Source organism: Carcharhinus amblyrhynchos, chromosome 10 (genome assembly GCF_965287045.1).
Source record: "Carcharhinus amblyrhynchos chromosome 10, sCarAmb.v2.hapA, whole genome shotgun sequence".
In the NCBI taxonomy this organism is placed as follows: Eukaryota; Metazoa; Chordata; class Chondrichthyes; order Carcharhiniformes; family Carcharhinidae; genus Carcharhinus; species Carcharhinus amblyrhynchos.
The window spans coordinates 72,695,397-72,715,420 of NC_137333.1; the positions used below are offsets into that span (position 1 = coordinate 72,695,397).

Below are 20,024 nucleotides of genomic sequence, written 5' to 3' on the forward strand. Positions count from 1 at the left end.
CTTCCCCCATTTTCCACCTACAAAATATTCTCCTGCACTATTCGAAGATCACTGTTCTGAAGCCATCTTCAGAACATAGAACCATAGAACCACAGAAAGGTAACGGGACAGAAGCAAGCCATTCGGCCCATCCTGCCCATACCAGGCTGAGGACATCCAGGTTCTTTCTAATCCCACATTCCTGCAGCCGGCTCATAGCCCTATAGCAGTTAAGGTACAGATCCAGGTATTTTTTTAAAAATTAGGCTCCCTACTCCACCATTAACTCGGCAGCAAATTCCAGACGTCCTTTGGATTAATAAATTCTTCCTCATCTCCCCTCTACACATACTGCCACTCACCGTGAATCTATGTTCCCTGGTTCTAGAATTCTCCACCAAAGTAAATAATTTTACCCTGTCCATTCTATCTCTTCCCCTCATAATTTTGTCCACCTCTTGCAGGTCATCCCTCAATCTTCTTTGTTCCAAGGAAAATAACCCCAACCTATCCAGCCTCATTACTGTGGGTGTGAAGTTGCATGTCGGCTGCCTTGGTAGGATTTGAACCCAGAGCATTCGGCTGGGACTCTGAATTACCGCAAAACCATTATCATTCCCTTGTGATAGCACCTTCCAGAATATGTCCAGCCAGAGATACCCTGCCCTCAATCTACTCACCCATTCAATGAAACCCCGCCCATAAACAGCTCCCTGTCACTTGAACCTGCAAATTAGTGAGTGGTGAAGGAATGTCTGACCTTTCCTGGCTCACATCCCTTCCAGGTAAGAATAGGATCAACACATTTAAGTGAGTCTCTAGTGTTAAAATACCAGGCCCCGGGCTCTATCTGCCTGAAACATGCTCACTGTTAAAATTGTGCCCATGAACAGAATATTATAGTAATTAATATTACATCCATTTCTACACATTGATACGCACCATTGACTTCTGAAGGCCGCCGCATCATTTCAACGCAGTATTTCATAAATTCAACATAACTGAATCTCTCTGTGTACTTAACTTGATTTAGTCGCAGGAACTGTCAGTGAATGAATTGATGTCATAGACTCCAATTAACTTAAAATGGAATGGGGTGTGATTTTATAAATGAGATCAGTGCAGCATCTACTTTCATTGTCAACCGCTGATCTCGAGTGGTGCTGTTCAAAGACAAAAATAAAAACTCTGGTTCACATATTCCAACTCACTTTGATCTATTTTCTAATTGTCCTTGTCTTCCGTTCTCTGACTTAGCTTGATTTTTTTTGTCTCCTTGGGCCCTACTTTACCATTTTGATTCTAAGTGCTGAATTTGGGCATGATTCAGATTCGATTTGTTGTCCCTGGACTCAGGCATTCCCACTCACACTGATCCTGAAAGAGAAAGGTCATGAATCTGAATCACGCTGTGGGTGGGGCTTTTCACGCCTGAAACACTGCTACTCCAATCAGAGCCTTCAACTGCACATGCGCAGTAAAAAAAAACATCGTTCTCAGGCCTTAAAAGCAGATAAAGTGGCCCGGGAGCAATGGCCCCCACAGACATCGCCCCACCCCCACAACATAACCGTCCCTCTTACCCACCCACCCCTCCGTTACCCAGACTGATCATGATCCCCTGCCCCACTTCCCCTTCCACCAATCACCCACAGAGTGGCAGCAGACTCTTATCGGCTCCTGCACTACACACCCCCCATCCTGCCACCACTCCCCCCCCCCACTCCCCCAGATTACGATCTGGCCTCCTTCTCCTCCCCCCACCAGAGAATGATCGGGCCTCCCTCCTCCTCCACCTCTCTCCATCCTCCCTCACCAGGGAACAAATGGTGCCTCCCCCCTCTTCCCCCCATACCAGAGAACGATTGACCCTACCCCACCCCCGCCCACCCCCCCCACCAGAGAACGATCTGGCCTCCTCCTCCTCCCCCCACCGCCAGAGAATGATATGGCCTCCCTCCTCCCTTCCCCCCATTAAATGCATGCAAATGCATTTAAATTGACGTGGCGCACATCTTGGGCCTAGGAAAGTGGCAATCTGCGTGAGTGCAGATCACGCTACTTGCCTCACACCTGACTTTACCAAGTTTTCGTGCCTGAAAACGAGTGCAACGCAATGGTAAAATCTGTGTTGTTTTCATATACCTCTCTGAATGTAATCTCTGTCTCATATTGTTCTCATCTTTCTGCATTTTCTGACTCCCTCTATTTCTCCACGGTATTTCCCCAGTTCCTTCAGTGCATTTCACATGGTTGACCTTCCTTCTATTTCCACCTTTGATGTCTGAATCCATGCGGCTGAGGAAAATCATGAGCTATCCGTCTGTCTGGCAGCTTCATTATCCGCAAGTTCCACTTCTACATACTCCACTGAGAAACATACCAGATTGAGGACAGGACCAGATCTTCTTTAAACAATAAAATTCAATTTACTCTTCCTCACATGCACTGTGATTCACCCTGCAACCAAACAACTGTATCTCATGATAAAGACAGAGTTGCAATGGGTACGAAACAGATAGATGATGCAAGAAAGCATTGACTCATTCAGTTGCTGAATAGATTCACAGGCCGCAATTTTACCAGCACATCCGCCCTGGAATCACTGAGGTGTGGGGGTGGCGGGAAGGCCATATCCCTTTATACCTATCTTATCCATGTAACTGTCTAAACACTTCTTAAAAGACAACATTGTACCCTCCTCCATTACTATCTCTGGCAGCCATTCCAGACACTCAGCACCCTCTGTGTGAAAAAATTGTCCTTCTGGACACTTTTGTATCTCTCTCCTCTTACCTTAAACCTGTGCCCTCTAGTTTTCGACTCCCATACCTTTGGGAAAAGATATTGACTATCTAGCTGATCTGTGCCCCTCATTATTTTATAGACCTCTATAACATCACCCCTAAGTCTTCTGCGTTCCAGAGAAAAAAGGTCCCAGTCTATCCAGCCTCTCCTTATAACTCAAACCATCAAGTCCTGGTAGCATCCTAGTAAATCTTTTCTGCACTCTTTCTATTTTAATCATATCCTTTCTATAATAGGGTCACTTGAACTGTACCCATCATTCCAAGTGCGGCATTATCAATGTCATGTACAACTTCAACAAGATGTCCCAACTCCTATTTTCAGTGTTCTGATGAATGAGACCAAGAATGCTGAATGACTTCTTCACCACCCTGTCCACCTGTGACTCCACTATCAAAGAGCTATGAACCTGTACTCCTAGATCTCTTTGTTCTATAACTCTCCACAATGCCCTACCAATAATGAGTAAGTCCTGCCCTGGTTTAATCTACCAAAATGCATCACCTTGCATTTATCTAAATTAAATTCCACCTGCCATCCATCAACTCACTGGTCCAACTGATCAAGATCCTGTTGAAATCCTAGATAATCTTCTTCACTGTCCACTATGCCACCAACCTTAGTGTCATCTGCAAACTTATTAACCATGCCTCCTATATTCTCATCCAAATCATTAATACAAATGACAACTAACAGTGGCCCCAGCACCAATCCCTGAGATACACTGCCTCCAGTTTGAAAATCAACTCTCTACAACCACCCTCTGGCTTTTGTCATCAAGCCAATTTTGTATCCAATTGGCTACCTCACCCTGGATCCCATGAGATTTAACCTTATGCAACAGCCTTCCATCGGAACTTTGTCAAAGGCCTTGCTAAATTCCATGTAGACAACATTGACTGCATTGCCCTCATCTACCTTCTTTGTTGCCCCTTCAAAAAACTCAATCAAATTCATGAGACATGATTTTCCACTTACAAAGTCATGCTGACTGTCCTTAGTCAATCCTTGCCTCTTTAAATGTTTGTAGACCCTGTCTCTCAGAATACCCTCTAACAATGGTTACTGCGGATGTGAGGCTCACTGGCTTGTAGTTCCCAGGCTTTTCCATGCAGCCCTTCTTAAACAAAGACACAACATTTGCCACCCTCCAATCTTCAGGCACCTGTGGTTGTCGATGATTCAAATATCTCTGCTAAAGGACCGGTAATTTCCTCCCTAGCCTCCCACAATGTCCTGGGATACATTTCATCAGGCCCCGGGGATTTATCTACCTTTGATGCGTTTTAAGACTTCTAGCACCTTCTTCTCTATAATATGTACACTCCTAAAGACATCACTATTAATTTCCCCAAGTTCCCTAACTTCCATGCTTTTCTCAATAGTAAATACTGATGTGAAATATTCACTTAGGATCTTACCCTCTCTTGTGGATCCGTACATAGATGACCTTATTGATCCTTAAGAGACCCTACTCTCTCCCTGTTTTCTTTTTTGGCCTTCATGAATTTGTAGACGTTCTTTGGATTCTCCTTGCCTTAGCTGCCAGAGCAATCTTGTCTCCCCTTTTTGCCTCCTGATTTCTCTCTTAACATTACTTCTACACCCTCTATACTCTTCAAGGGATCCACTTGATCCCAGCTGCCTATGCATGCTATATGCCTCCTTCTTCTTCTCAACCAAGGCCCCAAGCTATTGTTGGTTGATGCTGAAAAAGATCTACTTCAGGCTGGCCCTCCAACTCATCTCTGTTGATAGAGTGCAGTACTTTGACTCATTGATTAGGGGAGGTAGGTGATTTATTTTGGAGTGTCACTTCTGGAGACCAGAACGTGTGCAGAATTTCCCCTCTAAGGATTGATGGTTGGGCTGTGGTGTATGGGAAGGTGAATGAATCAAGAATGCCTGATTAAATGACATTACCTGACTTAATGCATAAGTAAGAAGGGAAAGTGACAGACAGATTTCATTCTTTGAATGTCTTCAGGTTAATGTAGCTGCAAATATCAGAAATTTAACAGAAGTGCAATCATTTACGTTACACGTAGCCCCAAATGCTTGGAAAGAATGGTTTTGGTGTTCAGAATTAATTGGCAATAGATAGATTTAAAATTCTGGTTCCCTTCTCAAAATCTAATGCATCTTTCTCAGTGCCACAGGGTACCTGATTGATATACAGAGAAGATTTTCCAGAGTCTGTGACTAGTTGCTTTCAAAGTAGCAGAATCTGGGAAGTCAGTATTTCAGAGGACATATTTGGAAAGAAATCCACTCAATTTCAGTCTCCCAGGTCCTTGGGCTAATATAATCAGAGTATTCCGAAACATACCACACTTTTTAGCTTTTAATCTTCATTATAAAGTAGAGTGGTTTTGTAATGAATCCCAGATGATCTAAATGGTTTTAAAAGTCTTTCAACATTCCAGGATAGAGAAAACCACGTTTATATTTAAAACTGAAATCTGACTAACCTTAATGATTGCATATAAGCCTTACAGCATGAATATTTCCACAAAAGATTTTCAAATCATAATATCAGCACACAAAGTAGCAATAATGCTACTGTTTCTAATTTCTACACATTTCCTACATATCAGAACGTGACAGTAAATCTGATGAGGACCCAAGAGACGAATATCTATTCTCTGAAAATAGATTAAATAATGAACCAGGCTCTAACATTGAGAAGCTTCCTGCTCCCTCATCCAAAGGTGTTCCTGGCCTCATCCAAGTTCCCCACAATGTATTTTAATGTCAGTGGTAAATGTTATAATGTGATGATAAGACTTTCTGATCACCATTTGACAAGTTTTTTCTAAAATATAAATACATTAAAAGAGGACATTTCTAGCTGTGACATAAAAAAAATAAATAAATTTTATTTAACTTAGGATGTGATTTGCAGAATATGTTCCAGTCATTAAATTATGCAAAATCTGCCACAATAAGTACAAAAAGTGCTTCCATGAAAGAATTTCAGACATTTTCCTTTATTGTATTTATTCCACTAGTAATAGAATTTGCAGTCCATAATATCATTCTGATACATTGTTCCATTGTAATTTCCTTCATTACAGGGTGGCACGGTGGCACAGTGATTAGCCCACTACTGCCACACAATGCTTGGGATCTGGGTTTGATTTCTGACTTAGTTACTGACTGTGCAGAATCTACATGTTCTCTCCGTGGGTTTCCTCCGGGTGCTCCAGTTTCCTCCCATAGTCCAAAGATACTAAATTCTCCCTCAGTGTACCCAGCCAGGTGCCAGAGTGTGGTGACTGGGGGATTTTCACAGTAACTTCATTGAAGTCTTAATGGAAGGTCTACTGTGACACCAGTAAATAAACTTAAAATGCCTGGCAAAGAAACAATATTACCAAATTACAAGTCTCTAATTCTGTCTTCCCACAAATCCAGTTTAATTTTTGAAATTGCAATCTGAAATTGACATGATTTGTGATATATTAGCCCATGCAATAACTAGCTACAATATAATAAAATGGCACTCCTCAAGCTGAATACTTTGACTAAAAGGTTAATGTAATGATTTTGACCAAGCAATTGAGGTGCACCTGTAAGGCTATAAACTGTCTAATTAAGGGCCACAGGGACTGGGGTGTATTATTGACCCCTTTAATCACATTTTAATTTGATGTTTTAAGTTTCCTTTCCACTTTGTCTTTTGTTCCGGGCGGTTCCCCTCCTTTTAGGGAGCTGCCCCTTTTGAGTTGTCCTGAAGTTAATTTGATTTCTTTTATTTGGTTGAACACAAAAAGATGTCTCTGATTAAATTAATGGGCCAATCAGGTGCCTCTTGCTTTGTACTTATCCAGGAATGTCAGTCCCTCTGGGATTCCTGGGACAGATTGCTAACTGAAAGCACTTTGTATGCTGTTGTCAGACTTGTAACTAAAGGGATTTTGGTGAAGGGACTTCTGCCACCTAGGATTTACTACAGTGAAGGAAATATTTTGGCAAGCCCCATAGCAAAACAATGGAATGGCTTACCAAATTTAATGCATTTTCAAGGGTGCATTTTGTCAATTAACATCTATGACCTACCATAACATGCAAGGGACCAACGCCAGGTATTTTCATTAATATTGGTGTCAGTTGCTGTAATTGCTCGTTAGCTCTTATCTAACCTTGTCAATTTTGTTCACTTAATTTTTTTTGTCAGCTAAATGAAGCACAAAATATCAAAACAAAATAGTCTTTCAATTCTGAGAACCATTCAAAGGTGGAAGAATATAACATAGAAGATGTAACAAGAATTTCTGGGACAATAAAAGGCCCTTAGCTGTGACAAGCGTACATCTTTTTGATGGAGCTCAACACTACCTACTCACTTTTTTTTACCGTATCTGTCAATCTCCCCTCTCCAGGAACGCATCTAATTACCTCTTGGACGAATTTATGCTGTCTGTTTCAATAGCTGACCTGCTAACTCATTATTGTGGTAATTACTATTTTGCAACTCGAGTTTTGAAATGGTATCAATAAAAATAGTTCAAAGGAAAACATTTTCAATTGGCCCATGTAAATTGGACACTAATTTTCTGTCATTGTAACAGCTATGAAGGTTGCCACACAGCAGGCAGAAATACTTGAGCAAGAAGTTGCAAATAACTTATTTGTTCCAACTGTTGTGTCAAATTATTAATTACACCTTGCCATTAATGTGTGAGACACTTGATGCGATTAAGGAATTAATTTCAAACCTTTCATATCACATATAAATCATTGATGGAGTGAAGCTCATTTGTCAGTGATGTTCATGAAGGCAGATTTCTGCAAAATTTTCTTTTGCTGAGATTCCTTTACATTAACATAGAGTCAGTCTTCCTCCTTGTGAAATAAGATCAGAAAGTGCTCGAAAAACTCAGCAGGTTCTGGAAGCATCTGTGGGGAGAGAAACAGGGTTAACTTTTCCAGTCCAATTTGACTCTTCTTTGGAGCTGAGTTTGGCTGACATTTTTATCTGGTCTGATTCATTGCAAACGGTTGTGCCGTGCTGTACTGATAAACGATTTGCAAGGTCTCAATGAGTAAATCCATGAATAAACTGTGCAACTACTTCCAAAGAAAAAACCCTTAAGACAGTGAAAAGATGAAAATATTTTGGAAAGAGAAACCAGGGAAACAAGGTAATGAATAAAGACAAATGCTGGAAGTATTCAGCAGACCTGACATTGCTTGTGGAGAGAAAAATATGAAAAAGTGCTACTGTGCATTCAAAACTATAAATACATCGTGCTTGAGAGCTCTAGCGTCATGATCTAAAATAAATTAAATGTCCAACTGCTTTAACTGGGATATGGAGATGCCAGCATTGGACTGGGGTAGGCACAGTAAATGTCTCATAACACCATGTTAAAGCCCAACAGGTTTATTTGGTAGCATGAGCTTTTGGAGTGCACTGCTCTGAAAGCTTGTGCTACCAAATAAACCCGTTGGACTTTAATCTGGTGTTGTGAGACTTCTTACTGTGCTTTAAGTAGAAAAACAAATGCGTGGATTGGTTAGCTCGGTTGACCAAATGGTGGAGACACCTTGCAAAATGATGCCAATGGCATGTGTTCAATACTGACTGTGATAGTTCTTGGGGGGGCTGCCTCCACGCCTTTCCCCACATTTGTAGAGTGTTGCCTCTCAAGCTACAAATAAACAATTGGCTGGAGAGAGATGTCTGTTGGTCTTTGTGGACTGCCTTATCTTACCATCTGGTATAGCTTAGCAAAGGATTCAGCCACCCCTTCTTTCAGTTTCAAAAGCTTCCATTGTCTGGAGCTGTAATGGTTTGTTTTGAGAGCTGAGCTCATTGTGAATATTTGGCTGAATATCAAACAGTGATGAAACACTTAATTCAGCAAGGGATCGTGTACATAGCTTGATTGACAGTTGTAAAGGGTTATTGAAGGATTATCTTTGATGTACTGTGAATATCTCTTCTTTGTACAACTGAAGGACCACTCAAGGAGATTTAATTTTTTTCAAAGTGTTCTTTTCAAGATGAATGCTTGTATATTCCAGTGACAACTCTATTAGATTGTTCACAATTTAATTTTTTCCACTTCCATTTTAAAGACTTGTCCTTGCTATTGTATGGCTCCTGAAATTTGTCTGTATTAGATACTGGATGAGTGGTGTTGGAGGATACAGGGAGGCCTGCAGGGCCATGGGGGGTATGAGAGAGCATGGAAGGCACGTGGGGATACAAGGGAGTTTGGGAAAAGATGTCTCAACTAAAATATAGTCAGAGCAAATAGTATGCTATGAACATAATAACTGATAACAACAGTCCAAAGACGTACTGATGGATTGGCCATGCCAAATTGCCCCTTAGTGTCAAAGACACTAGCTGGGTATATGCATGGATTATGGGATGGGGCCTGGATGGGATTGTGGTCAGTGCAGACTCGATGGGCCGAATGGTCTCCTTCTGCACTGTTGGATTCTATGATTCTATTCTATGATATTAAAAGTCACTCAAGAGAGGGCCAATTTGTTCTTGATGTCAAGTTTTGCTTTTTGTTTCTTGTGTAAATGATGAGGTTCTAACAAAACCACAATCCAATAGTATTTGAATTTATTGTTCTGATCATCAACTGCATGTGTTAATTAGAGATTCAGTAATTAAATCACAAAAGAATCCAATCCACAGATGGATCTGGCACAAGTTGACTGTTGGGTTGTTGGAATGTTTCCCTTTGCACAGTAAGGATGAGCAAATGACACCTGCATCAATGCTCAGCCAAATCCCTTCTCCAGTTCAATAACGAGCTGGAAATCTGGCTTAGCTTTCATTCTGTTTGACTTTTTAAAATAAGCAGACTCTGAACCTATTTCCAATCTTATTCATATTTAGATAAGCTCAGGTACCAGCTCTATATTTAACTTTTACCTATAACAATAAGAAAATTAAACCTTGGAAAATAAATGCAAACTGCTGCATTCTGAGCCTAACTCATAAAGCCAGGATATGTTCAGGGTACATCATGCGTAGAAAAGCTTTATGCTTCGGTGTATTACAGGAGGAAGGAGCCTTCTGCCGAATTGATGGCAAAGCCTCTGTTATTATGGATGCACTGATGCGACAAGAGCCCAATCTTGAACCCATAGACATGGCTGCACGTACCATGAAAACCAGATGTGACCAGTGGATGTGTTGTCTTGTGTGCCAGCTGTCTGGCAACCACAACTCACAACTTCTCAGCCTCAAGTTCATTCAAACTGAATCATAGAATCCTACAGTACAGAAAGAGACCAGTCAGCCCATCAAATCTGCACTGACCACAATTCCACCCAAGTCCTATCCTCGTAACCCCATGCATTTATCCTAGTCCCCCTGACACCAAGGGGCAATTTAGCACGGCCAATCCACATGACGCACACATCTTTGGACTGTTGAAGGAAACCAGAGCACCTGGAGGGAGCCCCCGCAGACACAGGGAGAACATGCAAACCCCACACAGACTGTGACCCAATCTGAGAATCAAACCCGGGTCCCTACCACTGAGGCAGCAGTGCTAAGCACTGTGCCACTGTGCTGCCCCTGACCTGACTAATGTGCTGCCATTATGGTTTGCTGGTGGCCATGTCCTCCCAGTTATTAGGGTTAATATTTTAAGGCTTCAAGGAGACCTTTCAAGTATCTTTCTAGCAATTCATCGCTACACCTCTCTTACAATACCAGACCACAGCTCACCAGAGAAGAGAGTTTGCAAATTTAATCCTCAGGCCCACAGATGACATTCAAGGGTAAACTTTTCAACCCCCTGCAACTGTGAAACCTGATTGACTGCAACCATATCATCAGCTAGAAGAGGCATAATCTAGATGAGACGTTAACTGAAACAAATTATATTTATATGTGTAGAAATCGTGTAGAGATTGTGAACACCCAAACCACCTTCATGCTCCTAGCATTTCTTAATTTTTCTTACCCTATCTTGATGCATCCCTAACATCCACAGCAGAGGTGATGACATTCGACTGGCTGCTATGCCCTATTGTCTATGATTAGCTTGGTGGCTGTCCTCTGAATGGCTGATGCCTGCTTTGGGTCTCCTGCAGATACACCTGCCTTGGCCTGCGGAGCTGGAGCTGATAGGATCACTAGCAGAGAGGACTGGAGCAGCTAAACACTCTCGGAGTCATCCAGACTTCTCGCTTTGGCAGCTCAAGGGCCTATGTCTGACTCCATGAGGAGAAATGGCACTTTCAGTGAGGTCAAAGTGCCAGCCTCCAACTTGTCTAGCCGCATATGCTTAGTGCGATGGAGTGCAGGACAGATTAGGCACAAAGCCCTGGACCAAGGGTGCCATCTCGGTCACCTCGGTGAGCTGGCAATGACATCAGCCAAAGCATGACAGGACTTCTCCAGTGTTTATTGCCATCTGTTGATGGTGTCTGACAACCCTGCCTGATTTCTCAACTTTTTCATTAGCTCTTGGACAATGGGGTGTGGTCTTCAACAAGTGAAAACTACATAGTTTGCAAATTTACTGAATGCATTGCTGTGAGTGAGGGCCCATTGTCACTTTACACTCTTTGAAGGATTCCAAACAAGGCAATGATGAGTCAAGTTTTGGGGTGGCTGCTTTCATTGATGTTAATGTTATGTGGAGAAAGGTCTGAGATGAGATCAGCCATGATCATATTGAATAGTGGCTCGAGGGGTTGAATTGCCTAGTCCTGCTCCTAGTTCTTATGATTCTTCTTTTATTCCTATGACTGGGAATCTGCTGTGGTTGTTAGTAACAACAAACAAGTGTTCACCAGCGGGCAAGTCTGAAATCAATGCTAATTTCACCCCATGGTCCTGGAGACAGTTCAGTCATCTTGAGAGGATCATGAAGATTTTAAGACTAATTTTATGTTTTATGTGCAGCCAGTTCCAGGGAACCATGCCTTTTCCCTAAAGGAGTTGACTGATTTTGACAATTTCCTGATGACTTTTCTGTGCTATGTTGGCAGCATAATCCCTCAATGAGTGTGGAATGACAATGCAGTTGTTGGATACTGAAGATAATAAGTACCATCTTAGCATCAAACTGGCAGCAGAAAGAACTCTGGCCCTCATCAAAACTACAAATTACTAGAGCATTAGAACTTGTGCCTCCAAGACTAATTCATTCTGCATGCCTTCTCCCCTGGTGGAAGTCTCACTCCTGGAATGGCAGATCACCCTGCAACAGTCAACCTCCCCTCTGGAATAGTACATTCCATCAGACTTTTGATGCTGGACTCGGGACACAAGTAAAAGCCTAAATTGTATTTTATTGTGATCAGACCCTGAACCTCCTTCCTTTTCCTTATCCCTGTCTGTATTGTATGTGTGCAAAAGGGGGATAGATGTTGTGAAACCCCTCTCCATGTTCTGTGTCTGTGTGAAATAAACTACCCCCTTTTATTTTATCTTACCTTAAGTTCGCTGCGCAAGTTATTCATTGAGGATTGGTACACTCCAGATTTGAGGTTTGGGAAAACATTTAAAAAATGTGAAATCAAAAATCAAGAACCACCTTGATGTTTGCAGAAAGAGGAGAAATCAGGGCTGTTTAAATTAACCCCCTCTCCGCACCATACCCCCTGTGACTGAGAATACTTCACTCACTGTTTGCGAATAAATTTGCGCTGAGGATGTTAGTGATTGGTTTGCCATCGCAACAATTGTTCTTTGTCTTGTCTTTCGACATGAGAATTGCATTTAAGCCAATCGGGTAAACATCCACAGTTAGCTATGTTTCTAGCTGGGCCATTTTCTCATGGTCAAAATAGGCATTTGTGTAACTTGCTGATGGTAGTTGCACCTGGTGTGCAGCCTGTTTGTGTGATTTACTCCATTCATAAGAACATAAGAACATAAGAAATAGGAGCAGGAGTAGGCCATCTGGCCCTTCGAGCCTGCCCCGCCAATCAATAAGATCATGGCTGATCTGTTGTAGCTCAGTTCCACTTTCCCGCCCTCTCCCCATAACCCTTAATCCCCTCTCTTATCCCATTTGGTGATCTAATTTGTCACATCATGCAGGGAGGAACAGATAATTTAATAAGGTCCAGACTAAGGCAGCTACAGTATTTGATGAGCCCCAGAAGACTCTGGACTTCCTGCACGTTTGCAGGATCTACAGAATTTACAGTGGAAAATGGTTTCAATTTCCTGTGTATTTGGTGATACTCTTTCACCGCTATACACACGGCTGAAAGATTTGATTGGGATTTCATTGAACAAGCACGACTTTGTTCAAGGTGAGATTGTATTTTCTAAGATGTTGTGTGCATGCAGGCAGGTGAGTTCACCTTCAGTGTGACTGTAGCTGAGAATATTATCACTGTTGTTCAGAATGTCTGCAAAGCATGTCTGCAAGCCCTTGAAGTACTGAATGAATCATGTGCTGAAGTACCTCAGGTGCTGAACTGACTCCACAGTTAAGCCTCTTTGATCAGAAGAGTCCAATGCAGGTGAGGAATATTACATAGTATCTCAATTTTTCTGTGAACTCGTCTTGATGGAGGGGGTTTTTGTTTGCGGGGCTAGCACTTATTTCCCATCCCTGGCCAGAACTTACTGCCCATTCGTAATTGACTTTGAAGGGGCAGTTAAGAGTCAACCACATTGCTGTGGATCTGGAATCACAGGTACAAATGGCAGATTTCTTTCTCTAAAGGGTATCAGTGAACCAGATGGATTTTTACAACAATTGACAATAGTTTCCTGCATACAATTACCACTTAAGATCATGTTTAGTACCTTACACATTCTGTTTGGTCTCATCGATTGTTGCTGTCAAATATCTTTCTCATTGTCTGGCTTGGTAGAGTGGCAGCATTTGAAACAGTTTATTTTCTGGTTTTCCCTTTTAGGTTTCTTGATGACTTGTATGGGTGAGACTCAAGGAGTCGGCTCATCTCCAACTTTCTCAATAATATCCAGGTCGAATAGATATTGAGGGTGGGAGTTCCTAGCTGCGCTCGTCCCAAGGTCACAAAATCCCGCCCGAGGTCAACGGACCTCTGCATGATTCCCTTGGCAAATGGGACAGTAAAATTCCACCGTAAATTTTCTTCTCAGTCCGTTCCTTTGTACTCTTGTGTATAAGAATTGGAAAATCATGTTGTAGCTATAAAGAACCTTGGTTCGGCTGCTTTTGGAGTATTATGTGCAGTTCTCGTTACCATATTAATAGAAGAATGTGGAAGCTTTGGAGAAAGTGCCCAGAAGGCTCATCAGAAGTTGCCTGGTCTCAAGGGTGTTCACTATGGTGAGAGTTTGAATAAACTAGGATTGTTTTCAATGGGAATACAGAAGCTGAGTGGAGAGGTCTACAAAATTATGAGAGGCATAGACAGGGAGGATAGTCAGAGGCTTTTTCCCAGGATAGAAGTGTCAATTACAAGGGGACACAGGTTCAAGGTGCGAAGGGGAAAGTTTAAGGGAGATGTGCGGGAGGGAAGTTTTTCACGTAGAGTGGTGGATACCTGGACCGTGCTGCCAGAGGAGGTGGTGGAAGCAGGCACATTAGCAACATTTAAGAGGCATCTGGGTGGGTACATGAATAGGGAGGGAATAGACCATGGACCGAGTAAGACACAAGATTTTTTTTAGTTTAGTTAGGGTACCATGATCGGCACAGGCTTGGAGGGCCGAAGGACCTGTTCCTATGCTGCACTTTTCTGTGTTCTTTGAAGCAGTATTCATCAGTGTTGATGCACAACTAACTGTAAGTTGGGGTCTACATACAGTTTGCATGTAACAGCTTTCAGTTTGCTGATACTAGTGAAACGGTTAGTATGCAATTTGACGATTTTTTTGGTATGTATAGGAATCACATCTGCAACGGCAATCATGTGCAGATCTGTTGCTGTGTGGAAACTGATAACTGCCACGATCTCCAGATGGGACATAAAAACATCATTTGTTGTGGTGTGTTTGGATGAGACTGACATTTCAAATGCCTTGGGAATTTTCAGTGGTTTGTCATTGTTGCAGGGGAGGGTTCTCATATTCCCTGCCTTGCAGAGAATGGGGCAATCCTAATGTTTCTTGTGGGTGAGATTTTACGGTCTTGCTTGACCTGAGACTGGAAAATCCCAATCCGAGGTTAATGAACCTTCCCATTGTCCACCCGTCACCCACTCCAATTCCCATGGCGGTGGGATGGTATAATTCCAATCTTGTCTCCCAAGACAGTGACAGATGCTCCAGTGTCTATCTACGTCCAAGCAGCCAGTGATGACTATCACATGTGGCCTTCTGCTGTGTCCCAAACAATTTCCCTTCCAGTGGGGACCCCGCTGAAGCTGAAAGTTCTGCTGAATTTCTGGGTGAGAGGGGGAAACGATTATCCTACAACCCAAAATAAACAGCATTTTTTTTTTAAAAAAGCAGTAAACCAGATATAAAGCACTGAGTATTTAATGTCTTAAACCTCATCAATACTTAACATCAATTTTATTTAGATTAAAGGGTAATACAAACTGTGGCAGCCAGTAACATTGTGCTGAATTTTAGTTGCAGGGCCAATTAAGAGGCTGCCTCTGGCAGTTTTGTACAGTTAAGGAGAGTGGGTGGGCTCCATAGCTAGGAAAATCACTGGGAGCCCCGAGGTTCAAGGTGGCGGACCACCCCTGATGGACACTGTCACTGTAGATGGGAGACTGACAGAATCATCTGAAAACTTGTGAATCATTCAGAATATACTGTGGCCCTAAATCTGGCCATCTTTGGCAGGGGAGTCCCTTCATACGATGGTCTGACTGTGCAGCCCATGTTGGGTGCTTTACAAGGTTTGAAGTTTTTCGTTTCTTTTTTAAGTTTTATTTATTAATATCACAAGTAGGCTTACATTATCATTGCAATAAAGTTACTGTGAAAATAACTTTTCACAAGGATGCAAGGATATTTTGGCCTTGGAGGGAGTGCAGAGGAGGTTTACTAGGCTGATACTGGAATTGAGGGGGTTGAACTATGAGGAGAGGCTGAATAAACTAGGCTTGTACTCGTTAGAGTTTAGAAGAATGAGGGGAGATCTCATTGAGACGTATAAGATGATGAATGGGATGGATAGGGTAGAGGTGGAGAGATTCTTCCCGCTCAGAAAGGACAGCAGGACTAGAGGGCACAGCCTCAAGATAAAGGGGGGGCGGTTTAGAACGGAGTTGAGGAGGAACTTCTTCACTCAAAGGGTGGTGAATCTCTGGAATTCTCTGCCCGTTGAACTGGTGGAGGCTGCCTCGTTAAATATATTTAAGATGCGGGTGGATAGGTTTTTGGTAGGCAAGGGGATTAAGGGTTATGGGGAGAAAGCGGGAAAGTGGAACTGAGCCACTTCAGATCAGCCATGATCTTATTGAATGGCGGGGCAGGCTCGAAGGGCTAGATGGCCTACTCCTGCTCCTATTTCTTATGTTCTTATGTTCTTATCCCCTTGTCGCCACATTCCGGCACCTGTTTGGGTACACTGAGGGAGAATTTAGCATGGCCAATTCACCTAATCAGCACATCTTTTGGATGGCATCTATGGAAAAAAAAACTCTACCTCCCACCCCAGCACTATAGGCCTGCTACCAGGAGACCACCCATATTTCTACAGGCTGCAGTCTGATCAGGATTTTCCAAATGGTCTTTGAAGGCTGCTCTCAATTTGTGCCTCTGTTAGCCCAGTTGGCAATGCGTCACTGTTGTGTGAGTCATCCTCAGCTCCCACCAGAGGCCACCCCCTGAGAAAAGGCTGGAGGTGGGAACTGGCTGGCTGAGAGGCTGATGGCTGGCTGGGAGGCTGAGACTCTGGCGGTCTGGCTGGGAGGCTGGCGATCTGGCTGGGAAGCTGGGAGGCTGTCTGGCTGGGAGGCTGGCGATCTGGCTGTCTGGCTGGGAGGCTGGCGATCTGGCTGGGAGGCTGGCAATCTGGCTGTCTGGCTGGGAGGCTGGCGATCTGGCTGGGAGGCTGGGAGACTGGCTGGCAGTGCTAAATTGCTGTCCTGTCCCCTTATCCTCCCCTCCAAATCCACCTTCACCTCAAAGTGAAAACTCAGCCCCGAAATGGTAGGAAATCCAAGTCTGGATTGATTGGAGTCGGTTGATTTTCTCATTAGGTTGAAATTTCCTAGCAAATCGCCCTGAGAGAATATGGAGACAGAATGGAGGTGAACACAGTTGGAGTTTACTGAGGGGAGCCCATGGATCTGAGCAGCACAAAATCTGGCAATTAAGTTGTTTAGCAGGTTGGAATAATTCAGATGTAATAGTGAGGAGATTTAATCATGTTTGTCAAATTTTATGTGCTGAGCACAGTAAACCATTATTCCCTTGTGGTGCAAAACTATAAAGAGACCTTACTTAGAGCCCTGCTTTCATTCAATGAAGTTCTCAGGCAGTGAATTTTGTTGCAAAAAGAGCAGAGGGGAAAATGTGGCAGCTTTTGCAGATGGATGGGGGTGGGGATGAGGTATGCTGGGACTCAACTGTCTGGAATGTAATTCTGGGGCTTGCAAAATTGCTTCCTGACACTTGATTTGCTTCTGCGTCGAGAAGCATGGAAACAGATGTTGCCCGCTGTTGGTGTTGATAAATGGACCATGCCAAGGAAATGTTAATCTCCCAATGTAGCTCAAAGCTTTTATTAATGGAGTGCCCGGGGAACTCTGTGCCTGATGCATTATACATTATGGGTGTTCTTTTCTTCCTGAGAGTCACCTGCAATTGAGTTGCCTTTTATTAAGAAGTTATTTTGCCAATTTCCTGACACTGATGGATCTGTCTGCGTGATGACCTTTCGTATAAAACAGAACATTGGGCAGCATGCACCATTCTGCATCTTGCAGACCATATTTTAACCCTGGATGTAACCACTTTGCAATCCACAGGAACTGTTGAAAATGAACTATGGTTGCCTGCTTATGTATGGGACGTTACTAATTTCCCTTCTCTCCCTTTCCCAGCAGATGGTACGGGAACAATACCTGACAACGCAAGGCTGTAGCCTACAGAGGCCAGAGAACCAATATGTCTACAAGATTGGGATCTATGGCTGGAGGAAGCGCTGCCTTTATTTATTTGTGCTGCTGCTTCTCATCATCCTGGTTGTGAATTTTGCATTAACGATCTGGATTCTCAAAGTGATGTGGTTTTCTGCAGTGAGTGCCATTCATATTTTCTAGCATTCATTTGACTTTATTTTAACATGCTTATTGAAAAGGCCTTGTTAAATAGCTGAATAGAGATTTTTCATCCATTTTTACCTTTCTCTTGTTCCCTTTTCATTGCTCATGGCTCTATCACCTTCTGCTTTTCATCCTTTGCCTCCAAATTTCCTCATTTTTTTTCATCCCGAGGGGTTTGATCCTCCCTGATGGCTTCTCATTTTTGCAACTGATTAGATTAATAAGTTACCTGACTGGAGTACAAGGGTGACTGGAAATGTCAATTGCTCAAATCACAATCGTCATCCGTCTGAGTACTGGAATTTACTGCAGCTTCAGACACATTAATTACCCATTTATACACCACAGAAAGCATATGATACGCAGAACAGGGGTGATAATAATAGATGAAGAGAGATATTATTGACTGTTAGAGGTTATTCATGTAAATGTAAGGTGGCGTGTGCTGGGATGTAAAAGTGTTCTTGAGCGTCATTCACAAGTTCTTCTGGATGTCTTATATACATGATTCAATATACAATAAATAAGTCAGCAGAATTGTTACTTCAGCAGGAGCGCACTTCACAGCCAAATTTTTGACCCATTCAAAGATTGACTGTAACAAAGGGCTGGACTCCTCAGCGCCTTTGGGGTTCTTCAGTTTGAAATACTGCTGCGCAGTCAAGATACTCCCAGGACATTCATTTATCCTCGAGTTTCTGGATAGCCAGTTGCTATTTCCACCACAAGCGACAAGCATACAATTCTAAAGCTACTGGGCATGATGCGGAGATGCCAGCGTTGGACTGGGGTAAGAAGTCTCACAACACCAGGTTAAAGTCTAACAAGTTTATTTGCTACCAAATGAACCTGTTGGACTTTAACCTGGTGTTGGGAGGCTTCTTACTGAAGCTATTGGGAACATTTTTTAGCATACATATATCAGGCCCTGATGACTGTAATCATTACTACTAGGCCTGTGCAATAAACAGTAGCATGTTTCTACTGTTACTTTTCTTTCTTCTACTACTATTACATGAATTATTATCCTATGAACGGCTAGACTGGGGGTCAATAGGTAACACACCATTTTGCCCTGGGGGGTGGGGGTTATAGTTGCAGTGGAATTTAAGGCCTCACTGGAAAATATTACCTTTCTCTTGCTGTGCCGCCCCATTACCGGCCCTTACATGGGCTGATTTTCTTGGCAAGCAACCACAACTCGTGTGGATTTATGCCACTTTCTGGTGTCCCAAGCAGTTGGTAATCCAGCCCCCAAACCCAGGGAAACACCAAGCTTAGCAACAATTTTTCCTTCCAAGTTACAAATTTAGTTTTCTAGATGAACAGCAATGACCAAGAAACAGTACCCAAGCTGAGCAAATGCTTTTTTTCTAACTGAACAGAATTGAAATGAATATGTTGTGGGATCAGGCAGGAACTATTACACCTGGCATGGCGATTAATCTTATTGTGGTATCTTACTTATCTTAATGAGATTATTGCTTATATAACAGAAATTGCAAAGGCTTTGCTGAACGCTTTTCAAGTAGCTGCCATGGCCTTGTTTAGCCGATTTCCTTTCCAAACCGAGGTGATACTCAGACCCCCAATCCCTGAAAATGCTTACTAATGCACCAATTTCTGAATTTGACAGCTGCTTTGTAAACATCCAAATATCCTTTGTTGGGTCATTTGAAAGAATTAGCTGCAGCAAAGTTTGTCTGTTAATTTTATCATCAGGGAAGATCTCAAAATCCATTTCATCTACAGATACTTCCCATTGGAAAGCAGCAAAGTCACCAAACACTAGCATAGTTTCTCCCAACTTGTATTTTTTGTCTGCTTCAGCTACCTTGATCAATCTTACTATTTTGCTTCCCACGTCTTTTAGATTTTTAAAAATTTTTCAAGTCGGCTGTTCAGTTTTTTACAATAATCATAGAGTCCCGACAATGCAGAAGGAGACCATTCAGCCCATCAAGTCTGCACCGACAACAATCGCACCTTGGCCCTATTCCCGTAATCCTTCATATTTACCCTGCTAATCCCCCGACACTAGGGTTAATTTAGCATCGTCAATCAACCTA

The 20,024-nt window shown here is 42.6% G+C and overlaps 1 protein-coding gene across 5 annotated transcripts in view; it reads left to right on the top strand.

Annotated features, from left to right (window-relative positions):
* The window catches only part of sgcg (sarcoglycan, gamma), a 599,427-nt gene that overhangs the window by 285,348 nt on the left and 294,055 nt on the right, over nt 1-20,024 (top strand). For 3 of the 5 annotated variants that reach the window (XM_080197919.1, XM_080197918.1, XM_080197921.1), the window contains one exon: nt 17,734-17,928. In XM_080197919.1, coding sequence (XP_080054045.1) covers nt 17,737-17,928 — 192 coding nt within the window. In that variant the 5' untranslated portion in view covers nt 17,734-17,736. The remainder of the gene's footprint in view (nt 1-17,733; nt 17,929-20,024) is intronic. The other 2 variants (XM_080197920.1, XM_080197917.1) reach the window with 1 other exon arrangement.